The sequence below is a fragment of the Heterodontus francisci genome, chromosome 26 (assembly GCF_036365525.1).
Source record: "Heterodontus francisci isolate sHetFra1 chromosome 26, sHetFra1.hap1, whole genome shotgun sequence".
Taxonomy (NCBI): Eukaryota; Metazoa; Chordata; class Chondrichthyes; order Heterodontiformes; family Heterodontidae; genus Heterodontus; species Heterodontus francisci.
The window spans coordinates 69,945,411-69,966,198 of NC_090396.1; the positions used below are offsets into that span (position 1 = coordinate 69,945,411).

At 43.3% G+C, this 20,788-nt stretch overlaps 1 protein-coding gene across 4 annotated transcripts in view; it reads left to right on the forward strand.

Annotated features, from left to right (window-relative positions):
* tex2 (testis expressed 2) overlaps positions 1–20,788 on the forward strand; it is a 172,361-nt gene that overhangs the window by 87,479 nt on the left and 64,094 nt on the right. For all 4 annotated transcript variants that reach the window (XM_068058513.1, XM_068058517.1, XM_068058514.1 and 1 more), the window contains one exon: positions 11,418–13,069. In XM_068058513.1, coding sequence (XP_067914614.1) covers positions 11,441–13,069 — 1,629 coding nt within the window. In that variant the 5' untranslated portion in view covers positions 11,418–11,440. The remainder of the gene's footprint in view (positions 1–11,417; positions 13,070–20,788) is intronic.

Genomic DNA, 20,788 nt, shown 5'->3' on the forward strand with positions numbered 1-20,788 from the left:
TTCCCTAAATTCACTTGGTTCCTCTGTAATTACAGGAGAAACTGATACTTTTGATCCAGCCAAATCATTTCCTAGGAGTAGATCAATTCCCTCTACTGGCAAACTGTGGACAACTCCTATAGTTACCATCCCAGATATTAAGTCACTCTCTAGGCGTACTTTATATACTCCCTGCCAATTCCATTAACTAAAACTTCAGTGTTCAATGCGCTCTCTGGTGGAAACGTTATGTCTTTCCCCAGCAAGAGAGTTTGGGTTGCTCCTGTCTCCCTGAGTAAAATTAGATTTCCTGCCTCACTTACAGGATATGGATAAAAGCAAAATACTGCGGATGCTGGAAATCTGAAACAAAAACAAGAAATGCTGGATTCACTCAGCAGGTCTGGCAGCATCTGTAGAAAGAGAAGCAGAGTTAACGTTTCGGGTCAGTGACCCTTCTTCGGAACTGAGAAATATTAGAAAAGTCACAGATTATAAACAAGTGAGGTGGGGGTTGGGCAAGAGATAACAAAGGAGAAGGTGCAGATTGGACCAGGCCACATAGCTGACCAAAAGGTCACAGAGCAAAGGCAAACAATATGTTAATGGTGTTTTGAAAGACAAAGCATTAGTACAGATTAGGTGTGAATATACTGAATATAGAACATCAGCAAGTGCAAACCTGAAGAAAAACAACCTGAAAAAAACAGTGGGTAAGCAAACTGAACAAACTAAGATGAAATGAAATAAATGCAAAAAATGTAAAAAGGAATGCAAAAAAAAGGAAGAAAAAATAACTAAAAATGACTAAAAATGAAAGTAAAGTGGGGGGCTGTCATGCTCTGAAATTATTGAACTCAATGTTCAGTCCGGCAGGCTGTAGTGTGCCTAATCGGTAGATGAGATGCTGTTCACTGGAACACTGCAGCAATCCCAGGACAGAGATGTGAGCATGAGAGCAGGGGGGAGTGTTGAAATGGCAAGCAACCGGAAGCTCAGGGTCCTGCTTGCGGACTGAGCGGAGATGTTCCGCAAAGCGGTCACCCAGTCTGCGCTTGGTCTCCCCACTGTAGAGGAGACCACACTGTGAGCAGCGAATACAGTATACTACATTGAAAGAAGTACAAGTAAATCGCTGCTTCACCTGAAAGGAGTGTTTGGGGCCTGGGATAGTGAGGAGAGAGGAGGTAAATGGGCAGGTATTACACCTCCTGCGATTGCAAGGGAAGGTGCCCTGGGACGGGGACGAGGTGGTGGGGGTAATGGAGGAGTGGACCAGGGTGTCGCGGAGGGAACGATCCCTTCGGAATGCTGACAGGGGAAGGGAGGGGAAGATGCGACTGGTAGTGGCATCACGCTGGAGGTGGCGAAAATGGCGGAGGATGATCCTTTGGATATGGAGGCTGGTGGGATGAAAAGTGAGGACAAGGGGAACCCTGTCACGGTTCTGGGAGGGAGGGGAAGGGGTGAGGGTAGAGGTGCGGGGAATGGGTCGGACACGGTTGAGGGCCCTGTCAACCACAGTGGGGGGAAATCCTCGGTTGAGGAAAAAGGAGGTCAGATCAGAAGCACCGTCAGGGAAGGTAGCATCATCAGAGCAGATGCGTCGGAGACGGAGAAACTGGGAGAATGGAATGGAGTCCTTACAGGAGGTAGGGTGTGAAGAAGTGTAGTCGAGGTAGCTGTGGGAGTCAGTGGGCTTATAATGGATATTGGTAGACAACCTATCCCCAGAGATGGAGACAGAGAAGTCGAGGAAGGGAAGGGAAGTGTCAGAGATGGACCATGTAAAGGTGAGAGAAGGGTGGAAATTGGAAGCAAAGTTGATAAAGTTTTCTAGTTCGGGGCGGGAGCAGGAAACGGCACCGATACAGTCATCAATGTACCGGAAAAAGAGTTGGGGGAGGGGGCCTGAGTAGGACTGGAACAAAGAATGCTCGACATATCCCACAAAAAGACAGGCATAACTAGGACCCATGCGGGTACCCATAGCGACACCTTTTACTTGAAGGAAGTGCATGGAGTTGAAGGAGAAGTTGTTCAATGTGAGAACAAGTTCAGCCAGGCGGAGGAGGGTGGTGGTGGATGGGGACTGGTTGGGCCTCTGTTCCAGGAAGAAGCGGAGAGCCCTCAAACCATCCTGGTGGGGGATGGAGGTGTAGAGCGATTGGACGTCCATAGTGAAGAGGAGGCGGTTGGGACCAGGAAACTGGAAATTGTCAAAATGACGTAGGGCGTCAGAAGAGTCACGGATGTAGGTGGGAAGAGACTGCACCAGCGGAGAAAAGATAGAGTCTAGATAGGAAGAAATAAGTTCAGTTGGGCAGGAGCAGGCTGACACAATGGGTCTGCCGGGACAGTCCCGTTTGTGGATTTTGGGAAGGAGATAGAAGCGGGCTGTCCGGGGTTGCGGGACTATGAGGTTGGAAGCTGCAGAGGGAAGATCTCCAGAGGAGATGAGGTCAGTGACAGTCCTTTGGACGGTGGCTTGATGTTCGGTGGTGGGGTCATGGTCCAGAGGGAGGTAGGAAGAGGTGTCTGTGAGTTGGCGTTGAGCTTCTGCAAGGTAGAGGTCGGTACGCCATACAACAACAGCACCACCCTTGTCTGCAGGTTTGATGACCATGTCGGGGTTAGACCTGAGAGAACGGAGTGCCTCAAGTTCAGAGGGGGACAGGTTAGAGTGAGTGAGGGAGGCAGAGAAATTGAGACGACCAATGTCTCGCCGACAGTTTTCAATGAAGAGATCAAGAGCGGGTAAGAGGCCAGGGTGAGGGGTCCAGGTAGAGGGAGAATACTGGAGGCGGGTGAATGGGTCTGCTGGTCGGGGGGAGGACTCCTGGTCAAAGAAGTGAGCCCGGAGGCGGAGGCGACGGAAGAAGAGCTCAACGTCATGCCGAGCGCGAAATTCATTGAGGTGGGGGCGTAAGGGGATAAAACTGAGTCCTTTGCTGAGTACAGAACGCTCAGCATCAGAGAGGGGGAGGTCAGAGGGTATAGTGAATACACGGCAAGGGGTCAGATCAGAAGGGGTGGGGTCAGAGGGAAGTGAAGCGGAAGGAGGATCTGGAGGGGCATTAGTCCCCATCAGCTGCTGGAGCTTGCGTTCCTTAACACCTGAAAGGAAGAAAAAAAGTTTTTTGTTAATGCGTCGGATGAGACGTAAGATGAGATGAAACTGCGGAGTAGAACAGATTTGAGATAAGGTGAGACGGTGCTGCATATCTCAGGATATGGAGTTATTTTCCCGTATCTGGTTTTATAGCTACCGTTAAAGCTATAGCCTGGTCTGCTATACTTTGAGTCAGGGTCTTTTCCTCTGCATTAGATTTGCATACCCCAACATGTCCTATGGGTTTACCTTGCAATTTCCAGCATTCTGAACGAAGATGACCAGTTTTGTGGCAATGTTAACACTTCGGCTTGCGAACCTCACTTCTACCCTCAGCACCTTCCATTCTGATTTGCAGAGGTGATCCTGGGGCATTCCCAGTAGTTCCTTCTTGTCCCTGGCTACTTGCCTTCCTTTCACTCTCCTTTCTATCCTTCTCGGGTTTATGGGGGTGACGGGCAAAAGGTTTTGGCTTATTCACAAGCTCAAAATCATCAGCAATTTCCGCTGCTTGCCTAGCTTTCAAAACTTTCAGGTTATCTACAAGAGTTCTCACTACGGAAGGAATGGAATTTTTAAACTCTTCCAAGAGAATCAATTCTCAGAGGTTCTCATATGTGGTTTCCATCTTTAACGCCCGCGTCCAGCAGTCAAAATTAATTTGCTTCACGCTCTCAAATTCTACGTACGTTTGCCCAGCCAATCTCCGGAGGTACTGAAACCTCTGTCGGTAAGCTTCAGGGACTAACTCATACGCAGCGAGAATAGCTTTTTTTTCCCATCTCACAATATGCAGAAGCCTCTTCAGGAAGCATGGCATAAAAGTCATGAGCTCTGCCTATCAACCTGCTTTGATTAAATACAGATTATGAGATGGCAAAAAAAGCTATTCTCGCTGCGTGAGAGTAAGCCCCTGAAGCTTACCGTCAGAGGTTTCAGTACCTCTGGAGATTGGCTGGGCAAACATATGTAGAATTTGAGAGGGTGAAGCAAATTAATGGCTTTTTTTTTCAGAAGATATGAAAAATGCCTCTATGTCCCTTTCCTCAAACTTAGGAAGAGCTTGTATAAATCTAAGCAGCTTTTCGCTGGATCCTGGGCTGAATTCAGATTCTTCCTGACCTGAATTTTCCCTGGAGTCAAGACTACCCCTTTTACTTAGTTCCATCTCTCTTAATTTAAATTCCCTTTCTTCTCTTTCACTTTGTCTCTGAAATGCTCTCTCTTTTTCTCGTTCCCCTTTTTCCAATTCAAGTTTTCTTATTGCAATTTCTTTTTCTTGCTCAAGTATTTTTACATTTCTACCTGATTCTTAGCCAATTCCACTGCATTACTCTCTGACTTACTATTTTCTTCCAATTCCTGATGTTGGGTATTAGATCAATTATCACTGCTTTTTTGGCACCTGATTTCAATTCTAACCTCAATTTTGCCGCCAATTCTTTTAGTTTATTCTTAGTTAAAGTGGTCGAGTCACTGAGGGAAACATTCTCCTTTCCCAAAAAAACTACTGCAACTGCTAATGCCATTCTGATGGAATCGACTGTACATTATTACACAAGAAACCTGGTTCCTTTTTTTCCGTAATTGGCGTTAGATTTGGATCCCGACAATCGCAAGCACCCCAATTTATATGTGATCCCAGACGTGAGAACAATTAGTATGATGCCAGACGCAAGACCCCAATTTATATGTTATCCCAGAGACGAGCAATTAATATGATTCCAAATGTGAGCCCCCAATTAATCTGATCCCGGACGAGATGCCCCATTAATATGTTACGACCGAGGCAGGAGCAATGCACTGTCAATTCAGTCCCATCATGCCACAGGTCGCAGCATATTAAGGTTTTCCCACCTAACCAGAAAACAGCCAAATTAAACACTCTAGTAACCCCCCAGAATAAAACAGACCAAACCAGGTATCTTTAGACAACAACAAATTAACTATTTATTAAAAACTAAATCTAAACACTATTAAGATGAACCTATGTCTAAAGACCTTATAACTTCTTACTTTAATCTAGCTTCCGCATTCATACACATACACTCAAAAAAGCAACGGTTAACCATTTTTAAAAAATGATGTTTTAAAAATTAGCTGTTTCTTAAGAATAAATAAACAATTGGGTTGTAAGTCTTTGTTGGTTATGTTCCTGATGGGTAAGGTATCCTCATGTAAAAAAAAATCAAATACCACTTGAAGTCTCCACATGGATTTGATGGTACAGTCCTTCAATAGATAGGCATTCAGAGCACTTCGGCTGCAGCAGGCATCAACCAGTTCTTTAAACAAGGAATATAGCAATGGGTCCACTCGGATTTTAAAACCAGCAGTCTTTCAGCCAAAATTTTACTGCGAATTCCAGAAAACACAATCAGTTAAGAGAGATTCAATCTTGAAACAAAGACTTCTTGGATTGGAAGTAAAGAAAAAGGAATGTTTCTACCTCCGGCAATACAAATGGTCTCTTCAAAGGGTTTTTTCCTCCTTCGGCAATTAACATGGCCTGTAGCTCATTGTAGAATTTCTGCTGAGAGAAATAGCTCCTTCCTCCGATAAGCATGCTTCGCTGGTGTGTCTCAAAAACTGGTTTTAGCTGGTTTTTACACAGTCAAATGGAAACATTATACCATATGACCTTCTCACTCTCCTGCTGTTGCCTAGCTAACAGTTGCAGCTGGCAAACTGTGCCTCTTAGTTTTTAAAGGCACACCGTTTTAATCCGAGGAGAAAATAAATACAGTTCTGTGACACTAGTCAGTTAGGTAGTTTTCAATAACAAAAAGTTACTGGAGAAACAATTGTTCTATTTGGTTTGTTAGACCATCTGTAGAGGGAAATAGCGTCCCTTAACAAAAGGGAAAGAAAATCAGACATTGAGACAATCCCTAGACCTGTTCAATAAATGATTCAAAGTATATAAACAGGCTTGAGGAACAGTTTTCCCACTTCTTCCTTTCTTTGGAGAATAACTGACTCATTGGCACTGCCAACAGGTTTTTTTAAGAATGTAGATAATTTAAATTCAATCCATTCTACTTATTTGCGAATGAATTTATTGGTAATTCCATCTTTAAATCAGACCAGGTAAATGGCAAGCAGCAGTCTTGTATGAATTTGGAATACTCATTTGTAATTTCCTACTGTGGAGAAGTGAGTATACAGCTTTAAAATGAGAGCAAATATTTAAGTAATATTGGAACTGGGCAGCTTGCTCCATTCCCAAATGAGAAATTCTTGTTAAAGTGCAAATAATATCTTGTGCCGAAAGGAATTGTTGTTTTATTCATTATTCTTCAACAACGTTTCCAGACCAATTGAAATTCAATACAAACCTAAAGAAATCTATGCTTGAAAAGAATATCCTTCGCAAGAGTCTGTTGCCTTGTTGAATTTGGGAGCTTCTCTATATAGACTAGGGGACCAGGTTCAATCCTCAATCTGTGCTGAGTTAGTTGATTTTAGCTAGGGCAGTTGCAATGGAAAGGGGTGGCTACAATTGCTTTGTAATTCTGTGTTAAGGATTTGAATGTTAATCAGTCAGTGTTCCCACTCCTGATCTCTATTGAGCAACTCTTGCCAGAAGAATTGGAATGAGGCCAGCATTGGGCTTGCATATGATTATTTTGTCCTTCTGTGGCCTGTTGACCCTTGTATGCAAGGCTCACTCACAATGACTACTTGGTGAGCTACTGGAAGCATTCTTCAACAAGGCCTCAATCCTTTCAGAAGAGGAAGAAAGAAAAATTAGGGAGAGATGATGTTTTACACTGCAGGATTTTAATATTTCCATAATTTTCTGCAGGAACTTTTTCATTAAACATCAATCATATTTGTTTGTGCCTGCCTTTTTTGGTGAGTTGGGTGTCTGGTCACCTTGCTGGTTAACTTTATTTGAATAAAATTTTACATGCCACAATGAGCCGCTTTGGTAATACATCTAGTCCATATGTAAAAGGATGTCGTGAATAATATTCATTTAGGGAGGACTAGTTAAAGATTGTCTCTTAGCTGGTAGCTAGAAAAGAATCTTTAGAGTCATAGAGTTATACAGCACAGAAACAGGCCCTTCGGCCCATCATGTCTGTGCCGGCCATCAAGCACCTAACTATTCTAATCCCATTTTCTTGGACTGTATGCTATGGCGTTTCAAATGCTCATCTAAACACTTCTTAAATGTTGTGAGGGATTCTGCCTCTACCACCTCTTCAGGCAGTGCGTTCCAGATTCCAACCACCCTCTGAGTGAATTTTTTTTCCCTCAAATCCCCTCTAAACCTCCTGCCCCTAACCTTAAATCTGTGCCCCTTGGTTATTGACCCCTCCACTAAGGGAAAAAGTTTCTTCCCATCCAACCTATCTATGCCCATAATTTTGTAGACCTCAATCATGTCCCCCCTCAGCATTCTCTGCTCTAAGGAAAATAACCCTAGCCTTTTCAGTCTCTCTTCATAGCTGAAATGCTCCAGCCCAGGCAACATCCTGGTGAATCTCTTCTGCACCCTCTCTAGTGCAATCGCATCCTTCCTATAGTGTGGTGCCCAGAACTGCACACCGTACTCCAGCTGTGGCCTAATTCGCGTTTTATACAGCTCCATCATAACCTCCCTGCTCTTATATTCTGTGCCTCGGTTAATAAAGGCAAGTATCCCATATGCCTTCCTAACCACCTTATCTACCTGTGCTGCTGCCTTCAGTGATCTATGGACAAGTACACCAAGGTCCCTCTGTACTTCCTAGGGTCCTACCATCCATTGTATATTCCCTTGCCTTGTTAGTCCTCCCAAAATGCATCACCTCACACTTCTCAGGATTAAATTCCATTTTCCACTGTTCCACCCATCTTACCAGCCCATCTATATCTCCCTGTAATCTAAGGCTTTTCTCCTCACTATTTACAGCACCACCAATTTTCATGTCCTCTGCAAACTTACTGATCATAACAGTTATATTCACATCTAAATCATTACTGTACACTGCAAACAGCAAGGGTCCCAGCACCAATCCCTGTGGTACATCAGTGGTCGCAGGCTTCCACTCGCAAAAACAACCCACGACCATCACCCTCTGCCTCCTGTCACTAAGCCAATTTTAGATCCAATTTGCCAAAGTGCCCTGGATCCCATGGGCTCTTTTTAACCAATCTCCCATGCAAGACCTTATCAAAAGCCTTACTGAAGTTCATGTAGACTACATCAACTGCTTCACCCTCATCTACACATCTAGTCACCGCCTCGAAAAATTCAATCAAGTTAGTTAGACACGATCTCCCCCGGACAAATCCATGCTGACTATCTCTGATTAATCCCTGCCTCTCCAAGTGGAGATTAATCCTGTCCCTCAGAAGTTTTTCCAATAGTTTCCCAACCACTGATGTTAGACTCACCCACCTGTAATTACTTGTTTATCCCTGCTACCCCTCTTGAATAATGGTACCACATTCACTGTCCTCCAATCCTCTGGTACCTCTCCTATGGCCAGAGAGGATTTGAGAATTTGTGTCAGAGCCCTTGCTATCTCCTCCCTTGCTTCACATAACAGCCTGGAATGCATCTCATCCGGGCCTGGGGATTTATCCACTTTTAAGCTCGCTAAAACAGCTAATACTTCCTCCCTTTCAATGCTAATATGTTCAAGTATATCACAATCCTCCTCCCTGATCTCCACACCTATATCGTCCTTCTCCATTGTGAACACAGATGAAAAGTAATCACCTATGTCCTCTGGCTCCACACACAGATTGCCACTTTGGCCCCTAATGGGTTCTACTCTTTCCCTGGTTATCCTCTTGCCCTTAATATACTTATAAAACACCTTAGGATTTTCCTTTATCTTGCCCGCCAGTGTTTTTTCATGTCCCTTCGCTCTCCTAACTACTTTTTTAAGTACCCCCCTACACTTTTTATACTCCTCTAGTGCCTCCACTGTTTTCAGCACTCTGAATCTGCCATAAGCCTTTTTTTTTCCTGATCCAATCCTCTATATCTCTTGACATCCAGGGTTCCCTGGACTTGTTGGTGTTACCCTTCACCTTAACGGGTACATGTTGGCTCTGAACTCTCAATATTTCCTCTTTGAATGACTCCCACTGGGTCTGATGTAGACTTTCCTACAAGTAGCTGCACCCAGTCCACTTTTGCCAGATCCTGTTTTATCATATTGAAATCGGCCATCCCCCAATTTGGTACCTTTATTTCCGGTCCATCTTTGTCCTTTTCCATAACTACCTTAAATCTTAGAGTTATGGTCACTATCCCCAAAATGCTCCCCCACTGTCACTTCTACTGATTATCCAGCTTCATTCCCTTGGATTAGGTCCAGTACTGCCCCTTCTCTTGTAGGACTTTCTACGTACTGGCTCAAAAGCTCTCCTGTATGCATTTTAAGAATTCTGCCCCCTGCACAGTGGCGCATTGGTTAGCACCGCAGCCTCACAGTTCCAGGGACCTGGGTTCAATTCTGGGTACTGCCTGTGCGGAGTTTGCAAGTTCTCCCTGTGACAGCGTGGGTTTTCGCCGGGTGCTCCGGTTTACTCCCACAGCCAAAGACTTGCAGGTGATAGGTAAATTGGCCATTGTAAAATTGCCCCTAGTGTAAGTAGGTGGTAAGGAATATGGGATTACTGTAGGGTTAGTATAAATGGGTGGTTGTTGGTCGGCACAGACTCGGTGGGCCGAAGGGCCTGTTTCAGTGCTGTATCTCGAAATAAAATAAAAATAAATAAAATTTAAGCCTTTTGCACTAAGACTATCCCAGTTGATATTGGGGAAGTTGAAATCCCCTACTGTTATTACCCTATTATTTTTACACCTCTCTGAGATTTGCCTGAGCTTTGGATATCTGCTGCTCTATCTGTCCCTGACTGTTTGGAGGCCTCTATCCTACACTTCCAGCCAAGTGATTGCCCCTCTTTTTGTTCTTAAGTTCTACCCATATGGCCTCATTTGAGAAACCTTCTAAAATATCATCCCTCCTTACTTCAGTATTTGACTCCTTGATCAACAGTGCAATGCCACCTCCTCTTTTACCCCCTCTCCTGTCTTGTCAATATTCCATACCCTGGAATATTGAGCTGCCAGTCCTGCCCCTCCCTCAACCATGTCTCTGTGATAGCAATAATATCATAATCCCATGTGCTAATCAACACCCTCAATTCATCTGCCTTACTAGTAAGACTCCTTGCATTAAAATAGATGCAATCCAGCCTTGCATTCAGTTTCTCTTCTATATTTGACTGTGCATCACTCCCAGTACTGTAGCTCCACTCTAGCCCATCCCCCTGCCAAATTACAGAATGCAGAACTATTTAGTGAAGGAAGATCGTGCACCTTTTTAGAACAGTATCACATCTGCAAGGACATTCCATGGAGACCAATATGGTAGCCAATATCAAATGAGATGAATGACTAGTGGATATGTTTTTGATGGTTCTTAAGTGGGAGAATGCGCTGCTTTTTAAATAGTGACAGCCTTGATTATTTGCTGAAGTCCTAGACTAGGGCTTGAATACACAATCTTATAACTGTGTTTGGAAGCCTACCAACTGAGCTAAACTGGACAGTACTATAGTAATACTAGTAGCTACAGTGTTTTGCAATTCTGGGATCTAGTCCCTGCTAAGTCTATGATGGATAATGCCATATGTTAAATATGTTTAATGCCACTGAACTAATTGGAAAACCAAGTGTAGTTCTACTTCCATTCATTCCTTCATACAGATATAAAAGCTATAATTAAGATAATTATTTGTAGTTTCAATTTGAAGTTTGTAGGTAGGTTTGGTGTTTGGGAAGAAAGAACCAACAAAGGGATGCAGTTAAAACAGGATTTCTCCATATAATAGATTTAGTGGAAAATAGGGTGGGCGCAAACCTATTTTTAAAAGAAAAACTGAAACACATGCAACCTAGTTTCAGTACAAAGATACATTGTAAAACTTAGCTTAATGGAAAACAATTAGGATTTTGCACAAAAACTTTTAGAATTTGTTTTACTTATTTACAGATTCAGCATTTGGAGCTTCCAAGGTTTGCTTGGCATGTGTTGCCCATTGCAGAATGCATTGCATCTTTAATAAATTGGCATATGTTCTGAAATTGTTTCTAACACATCGTGGCAATTTCGGTGCTGCACTTTGTACCAGCAATAATACTGATTTGTTTTGGTGTGACTAAGTTACAGGATGAAACCTAGAGAATGGACCTTTCTAAGAATTGGCAGAAATCAACTTTGCAAATTATAACCAAGGTTTTTCTTGTAGTGATTTGTATCGTGGATTTCTTTTTTAAAAGATTGTAATTTATCCATTTTTTTTCTGTTTTTAGCCTGATACTTACGCAAGACTGCAATGACAAGTCAGAGCAGTGGCCATGCAGAAAGAGCCATTTCTATGTCGTCAACGCCAAAAGTTCAGGTTCAACGCTCTATTTCTAGAGAGACCATCACTATACACTTTTCTGCCTTTGGTAAGGAGGAGGAGGAGGAAGAGGAGGAAGAATTTGAAGATTCCTCCACAACTCTTCATGAAGCAGTGAAAGACCAAAATTTTGTACCAGGACTTGAAGACAAAGAAGGTACTTGTGAACATGGTGGCCAACTTTTATCAGAGCCTGCTACCTCATCAAGTATGTCAGCAACATCAACTTCAGTTACAGTTTCCATTCCATCTTCATCGGCAATTACCTCTTCGGAACCATTGGAACCATCAGTAACATTGCCTTCTGCATCACTTACTACTACTGCGTTACCATTGTTCTCAGTAGCAGCCCAACCACTGGATTCTGCCACTTTGTCTCCAGAGGTGAGAACTACAATTTCAACTTCTGCATCTGATTCTCCACCTAAATCTTTTGTGCCCTCTGTTGTCCCTTCATCTTCCATGACGAGCACAAAGCCATTTATGAGTTTAGTAAAATCTCTTTCAACAGAAGTAGAACCAAAAGAACCCACAACCCCTTTAAGGACAAGGCACTTAATGAAAACACTAGTTAAATCTCTGTCAACCGACACATCAAAACAAGAATCTGAATCTGTTCCATTTAGGACCTCTGATTCCCGAATAAACTTGCATCTCTTCAAACAGTTTACTCAACCTCGTGTCACTGGAGGGGATTCGAAGACTGCACCTTCTTCCCCAATCACCTCTCCGTCAGAAGGTAGGTCATTTTTTAAAGTAACTGAAGTGGAGGCTAGAATTGAAGACACTAAAAGACGACTTTCAGAAGTTATTTATGAACCCTTACAACTTCTGAACAAGATAATTGGTGATGAGACCAGTAGCCTTCGGCATAAGGCCTTATCATGCAGTGCAACAGAACTTTCCACTCTTGCTAGTTTAAATGGACACTTGGAAAGCAACAACAACTATAGCATTAAAGAGGAAGAATATGATTCTGATGAGGACTGTTCAACAAAAGATTCCATTCCAAGTACTAGTAGTTCTAAACCCACAGATGAGCCATCAAAAGAGGGGAACGCTAAGTGCTCACTGGGGACCACAAAGGAAATTTCTTTGAAGGCATCTTCCCTAGGCCTAGAAAAATGTTCACTTTCTGTACTTGCTAGCAAAGAAGAAGATGACTACTGTGACATGTACCTTGAAGAATTTGAGATAGAAACTGAGGAAGAGATTGCTGTGGATAAAGCTATAGAACCTCTAACTGGAGAAGAAGCATTTGAAGAAGAAAATAAAGTATTAGGGCAAGATGAAACAGAGTCTGAAGTACAGCCACCTGAAGTTCCATTTAAGACTTTATTACTCTTTACCATGCTTGTATATTCCTATTTAGTGCTGCCTCTGCCAAGTTATTTAAGTGGGCTATTCCTAGGCATTGGCTGTGGATTTATGATGGCAATTGGTATTGTTTGGCTGTTAGTCCCAAGAAAGTCAAGGGATTATCAACAGTCACAGAGAAGGATTCATTTTGAACATCTAACTACAGAGCCGCTGGATATAAAGGAACCAGAAATATTTAAGGTGGGAATACTTTACTCTTTGGAATTTGGTTTGCATTTAAACATTATGCTTTCAGATTACATGCCTAATGCAAATCCTTCAGCATGAAATATTTTGTCTGTAAAATTTTTCACCATCTTTAATGTTTGTGCAATGTATATCCATTCATGTAGGTATACTGCTTTCAATGTTTAGATAAGACTGTCCTTGAAATGTAATTTTGATTCTTTAGGACGCAGTCAAGCTGGTTTTAACTTTTTATACACACTAAGAATGACTTGAATTTTGAATATAGGTCAATCAGTAGAATTTTAATATTATTTGCCGTTTTGGTACACCAATTCTTCCCCACCCCCAATCCATTGTAGAAATTAAGCCTGTAGCCATTTCTTCTTGAATCTGATCTAGCTCAACCCTTCTAAATACCAAAAAGGAGTAAATGTACTAGTAGGTCATGTCAAAGATTTAATATCTGCATCTGAGTATATTTAGGTACTTCAGGTCAATTTTGCAAAAATTAAGTTGTCCTTGTTGATTTTAAATTCAGCTGAATTTGTCTAATGAAGTTAAACTCAGTCTGTCAACTACTTTAGTTCTACAGTTGCTGATAGATTCTCGTAGATGAGGATAGCTCAGTTATTTTCAGCTCATCCGAATAATAAGCTTTGTACATACAGGAGTTACTGTGAAACTTGGGTTATGGATATTTTAATGAGAAATTGCTGCTATTACTACTGGCAAAAAAAAAGCCAGATTTGTGTTCTTTGAGGTACATTGGGATAGAGTTTCTATGAGATGATTTTTAAAAAATTAATTCATGGGATGTTGGCGTCGCAGGCCAGGCCAGCATTTATTGCCCATCCCTAATTGCCCTTGAACTGAGTGGCTTGCTAGGCCATTTCGAGGGCATGTAAGAGTCAACCACATTGCTGTGGATCTGGAGTCACATGTAGGCCAGACCAGGTAAGGACAGCAGATTTCCTTCCCTAAAGGACATTAGTGAACCAGATGGGTTTTTACAACAATCGACAATGGTTTCATGGCCATCATTAGACTAGCTTTAAATTCCAGATTTTATTAATTGAATTCAAATTCCACCTTCTGCTGTGGTGGGATTCGAACCCATGTCCCCAGAGCAATACCTGGGTCTCTGGGTTACTAGTCCAGTGACAATACCAGTAAGCCACCACCTCCCCCTTCCAGTGCGCCACTACCTTAGAGTGCAGTTCACTCAAAATTGGCCAAATCAGTGCAAAAGATAGAGGAATTTCAAACGCAACTTGGGTCTAGTGCAAGTCAATTTTTGTTTTACAGATTTCTTTTGGTGCTGCTTTAAAAGAACATTGCACTGGAAGCCAGCCATGTTCCCAGATCAAATTAATAATTGGCACGTTTCCCCTTGCACCCGTTTGCGGGCTTTTGAGAAGGCTCTTAAAATTAAGCTGATTTTTAGGCGCAAGGGCACCTTTTAAATATTAAAATATTTAATGAAACTAGTAAAATGATTGGGTAGTTTTTAAAATCATTTTCAGTTAATTAAAATCAGGTTACTTATGGGTGTTGGACACTTATCAAAAATGCTTGCTTTTTGTAATAAACATACATTCAGCTGCATTAATAAAACTGCACCAGGTTACCACTCTTAAATGTATCAAGGAATATTATTTAATGCAAAAAAATTGTCTAAAACCCTCTGTGCGCTAGTTCTTGGAAAGTTTCTCTCTCAGCAATATGCAAATACGTTTTATCTGTAAGATTTCGTTGGAATGGAAACTTAAGCAGTTCAAACAATTTCTGTCCAACAGTGCTGGTTTTCTTGCCCTTAACTTAACTAAAGATGAAGTTACAACATGTTCCTGATACTGGAACCCTAATAAAATTGAAGTCAGTGGGAACTGGGTAGAAAACTCTCCACTGACTGGAGCCATACCTAGCACAAAGGAAGATGGTTGTTGGAGGCCAATCATCTCGGCTCCAGGACATCGCAGCAGGAGTTCCTCAGCATAGTGGCCCAGGCCCAACCATTTTCAGCTGCTCCATCAATTACCTTTCCTCCATCATAAAAGTGGAAGGGGGACCATTCACTGATTGCCCTGTGTTCAGTTCCATTCGCAACTCCTCTCACAATGAAGCACACAGCAGGCATGGCTGATATGTGGCAAGTAACATTCATGTTACACAAATGCCAGGCAATGACCATTTGCAACACGAGAGAATATAACCATCTCTCCTTGACATTCAACTGCATTACCATCGCTGAATCCCCCACCATTAATATACTGGGTGTTACCATTGACTAGACACTTAACTGGACCAGCCATATAAATACTTTGCCTATAAGAGGAGGTCAGAGGCTGTTAATTCTGCAGCAATTAACTCACCACCTGAACTCCTCAGTGCTTGTCCACCATCTACAAGGCACAAGTTAGGATAAGTGCAGTTCCCACAACACTCGAGAAGCTTGACACCATCCAGAACAAAGCAGCCTGCTTGTTTGACACCCTATCCAACGCCTTCAACATTCACTCACTCCACTACCAGTGTGCAGTGGCAGCAGTGTGTGCCATCTACAAAATGCACTTCAGCAACTCGCCAAGGCTCCTTCGAGAGCACTTCCAAATCCACGACCTCTGCCCCCTAGAAGGACAAGGGCAGCAGACACATGGGAACACCATCACCTGCAAGTTCCCCTCCAAGCCACACGCCATCCTGACTTGGAAATATATCACAGTTCCTTCACTGTCGCTGGGTCAAAATCCTGGAACTCCCTCCCTAGCAGCACTGTAGGTGTACCTACACCACATGGACTGCAGCGGTCAAGAAGGCAGCTCACCATCACCACCTCGAGAACAGCAACTTATATTTGTATTGTGCCTTAACATAAAACGTCCCAAGGCCCTTCACAGGAGTGTTATAAAACAAAATATGACACCGAGTCAAGGGCAAATAGGGACGGGCAATAATTGCTGGCCTTGCTATAGACACCTACATTCCATGAACCAATAAAAAAAACTTGCCATATAAAAAAAATCATTTTTAGCTTGATACCCTAATCCATGTCATCTGCTTTAGACTGTGCAGAAATAAGTAGCCCCTACTTTGAGGATGCTTGAATTTGGACCAATTAGGTTGGTTCTTTCCACACCGCAGTATTCTGCAGCAGAAATGAGAACAGAAAGTGCCGGAAATACTCAACGGGTCTGGCAGCATCTGTGTACATCTCTACACACATGCTGCCAGACCTGCTGAGTATTTCCGGCACTTTCTGTTCTCATTTCAGAGTTCCAGCATCCGCAGTATTTTGCTCTGCTTTTAATACTTTGCAACAAGTGGCTCTTCTTTGGACCCCACGTTGCCTCTCCACTATTAATAAGGCTCAAGCTAGGAGTGGTGGAATGTTCACTATTCACTTGGTGAATGACACTCAGTGTAGTTATTACATCACTCGAACTTGACACCATCCTGGACAGAGCAATCCACTGCATCAGCATCCTTGGTGCTGGACTCATATCTACTCGTTCATCATTTTGCCATGGTTGTAGTACGCACTGTCTACATGATGCATTGTAATAACTCACCAAGCTTACTTCGATAGCAGCTTCCAGCTTTTCGACCCACATTACCAAAGGCAAACACAGCAAGATCATAGGAACACCATCTACTCCAATCCCCTGCAAGTCATACATCATCCTGACTTGGACGTATATTACCACTCCTTCCTGGAATTCCCTACCTAATAACATTCTGGAAGCCCCATCACCAAAAGTGCTTCTGTAGTTCAAAAAGGCCCACCACCATCACTTCAGAGCAACTAGAGATGAGCAATAAATACAGACGTCTGCATTTCCCATATTGAATAATTTTATTTTTAAATACACAACTGGGCAACTTGCTAACCCTTTTGATTGGTTAGTCCGCTAGCGGCATGTAAATGTGGACTGACTTTAGGCAGGTATCCTTGCCGTCTGAAATTTAATATTGTGGTCAGCCAGATCGGGGCAGGCAAGGAATTAGTAAGCCTCTTCTCAGTTTTGACTGTGCCCTCCCCACCCCTCTGCCAAGCCTGATTTCTGCCAGGCTGGAGCGGGAACAGTTGCGAGGCAGGGGGTCGCGCAGCGTTACAATCAGCCCCTGCTACTTTCTGGCCCCTCAAAGGTAATAACACGTAAACTGTTTACTTACCAATGCATTACACTAACTCCAAAGTCCATTCCTGCTGAAATAAATTTCTTCAATGGCCTTTTTGCCAGCTACCCAACAATCACAATTACTTGTATCTATATGGTGCCTTTAATGTAGTAAAACATTCCAAAGTGTTTTACAGGAGTGCTATCAAACAAAATTTGACATCAAGCCGCATGAGATTTAGAGCAGATGACCAAATTCTTGGTCTAGGAGGTAAATTTTAAAGGAAGAAAGAGTGGTAGTGAGGTTTAGGGTGGGAATTTCAGAGCTTAGAGTCTTGGCACCATTCATGCAAACTTCAATTTGTTCAGAATTAGCCAGTGTTATACTAAGGCCAGATTGTCAGTCATTCCTGTCTTTACTGATCTGCACTGGTTTTCTGCCCCACAGTGCACTGAATTTCAAATCCTCAGACTACTTTTCAGATCTCTGCATGGCTCACCCTAGCTCTACAACCTTTTCTGGCTATATGTTCCTTCTTATCCATCAACTCTGACTTTTGGTGCATCACGTTCCCTGTCTTTGTCCCGCCATGGTCACTGAGCCTTCAGCCACCGTGTTCCTGTTTTCTGATATTTCCTTCCTAAACCACTCCACTTCACCACCTCTGTCTCTTTGCTTATTAAAAATCTTCTTAAAATCAATCTTTTTGACCAAGCTTTCAGTCGTAACTCCTAACAGGCTTACCGCCTGCCCCTAAAATGCAAGTTATTACCCAAATAGTGTTACAATATGGACAGTTTAGTATAATTGGTTTTCTTATTAATGTTCCATTATGAAAATCGTTCTTATTTTTGTTGTTAGAGTAATATTTTTTGAAGTAAGCTAGGGAATGAGATCTTTGACCCTTTTGTAGCTTTCAGCTGAAATAATAGGATTAAGACTTTTTGCTAACAAGCTGACATATCCTGCAAAATGCTATCAATCTATTAATATATTTAGAAGCTTACTACAATAATACAGATTTTGAATTGTGTCAGCTTCTGAATTATTCATGTGAATGAAAGCTGAGTCTCGTTTATTTTATTGAAATAATTTAGCTGAAATAATGGCACTCTGTCAGAAATACCATCTAAATAGTAAATATAGCAGCATCATTGAATTTGTGTCCTGGAAGTAACCTTTTGAAACTGAAACCAGGCTCTTGATTTTTGCTAAAAGCCTTTTGAAGTCTCTTCAATAATTGGAACATGCTAGTTTCTAGAAAGTCAGTTGGGATTGTTAATCATACTTATAAGGGGAGATGGTGGCGTAGTGGTAATGTCACTGGACCAATAACCCACCGCCCCAGGCTAATGATCTGGGGACATGGGTTCAAATCCCACCATGGTAGATGGTGGAATTTGAATTCAGTTAATAAAACTGGAATTAAAAAAGCTAGTCTAGTAGTGACCATGAAAAACCCGTCTAGTTCACTGATTGTCTTTAGGGAAAAAAATTCTGCTGTCCTTACCTGGTCTGGCCTACATGTGAATCCAGACCCATAGCAATATGGTTGACTCTTAAATGCACTCTGAAATGGCTGAACAAGCCACTCATTCTGGGGGTCACCATTGACCAGAAACTGAACTTAAATGCTGTGGCTACAAGAGCAGGTCAGAGGCTGGGAATTCTGCGGCGAGTAACTCCCCTTCTGACTCACCAAAGTCTGTCCGCCATCTACTAGGTACAAGTCATGAGTGTGATGGAATACTTTCCACTTGCCTGGTTGGGTGCAGCTCCAACAACACTCAAGCTCGACACCATCAAGCACCCCATCCACCACCTTCATCATTTACTTTCTCCACCACCGACGCACAATGGCAGAAGTGTGTACCAACAACAAAATGCACTGCAACAACTCACCAGCACCTTCCAAACCTGCGACCTCTACCACCTAGAAGGACAAGGGCAACAGCTGCATGAGAACACCACCACTTGCACGTTCCCCTCCAATCCACGCAATATCCTGACTTGGAACTACATCGCCGTTTCTTCACTGTCGCTGGGTCAAAATCCTGGAACTCCCTTCCTAACTACACTATTAGCGTACCTACACCTCAAGGACTGCAGCAGTTCAAGAAGGCAGCTCACCACCACCTTCTCAGAGGCAATTAGGGGTGGGCAATAAATGCTGGCCTAGCCAGCGATGCCCACATCCCTCAAACGAATAAAAAAAAAGCTGTATCAAACCGCTACAAAGTCTAATAAAAGGAATGAAACCGGACGGACCACCCAGCATCAACCCAGGCACTGGAAACGACAACGGCAAACCCAGCCCCATCGACCCTGCAAAGTCCTCCTTGCTAACATCTGGGGGCTTGTGCCAAAATTGGGAGAACTGTCCCACAGACTAGTCAAGCAACAGCCTGACATAGTCATACTTATAGAATCATTCCTTGCAGACAATGTCCCTGCCACCACCATCACCATCCAGGTAGGACAGGACACACCCAGCAGAGATGTTAGCACAGTGGTATACAGTTGGGAGGGAGTTGCCCTGGGAGTCCACAACATCTACTCTGGACCCCATGAAGTCTAACAGCATCAGATCAAACATGGGCACGCAAACCTCCTGCTGCTAACCACCTACTGCAACACCCCCCCCCCCCCCCCCCCCAACCTTGGCTGTTGAATCAGTGCTTTTCATGTTGAACATCAATTGGAAGAAGCACTGAGTGTAGCAAGGGTGGGGGACTTCAATGTTCATCACCAAGAGTGGCTCGGTAGCGCCACTACTGACCGAGCTGGCCGAGTCCTAAAGGACATTGCTGCTAGACTGGGTCTGCGGCAGGTGGTGAGGGAATCAACGAGGGAAAATCCTACCTGACCTCGTCCTCACCAATCAACCTGTCGCAGATGCATCTGTCCATGACAGTGGTAGGAGTGTCCACTACACAGTCCCTGTGTAGATGAAGTCCCACCGACCATTGTGTTGTGTGGCACTACCACTGTGCTAAATGGGGCAGATTTCGAACAGATCCAGCAACTCAAAACTGGGCATCCATGAGGTGCTGTGTGCCATCAGCAGCAGCAGACTTGTATTCAACCACAATTTGTAACCTCATGGCCTGGCATATCCCCCAGTCTTCCATTACCATCAAGCTGGGGGACCAACCCTGGTTCAATGTAGAGTGCAGGAGGGCATGCCAGGAGCAGCACCAGGCATTCCTAAAAATGAGGTGTCAGCCTGGTGAAGCTACAACAAAGAACATGCCAAAAAGCATGCCAAACAGCGGAAGCAGCTTGAAATAGGGCGAAGCAATCCCACAACCAACCGATCAGATCTGAACTCTGCAGTCCTGCCACATCCAGTCATGAATGGTGGTGGACAATTAAACAACTGACAGGAGGGGGAGGCTCCACAAATATCCCCACCCTCAATGATGGGGGAGCCCATCACATCGGTGCAAAAGACAAGGATGAAGCATTTGCATCCACCTTCAGCCAGAAGTGCCGAGTGGATGATCCATCTTGGCCTCCTCCTGAGATCCCCAGCATTCACAGACTTCAGTCTTCAGCCAATCCGATTCACTCCACAAGATATCAAGAAAAGGCTGAAGGCACTGGATACTG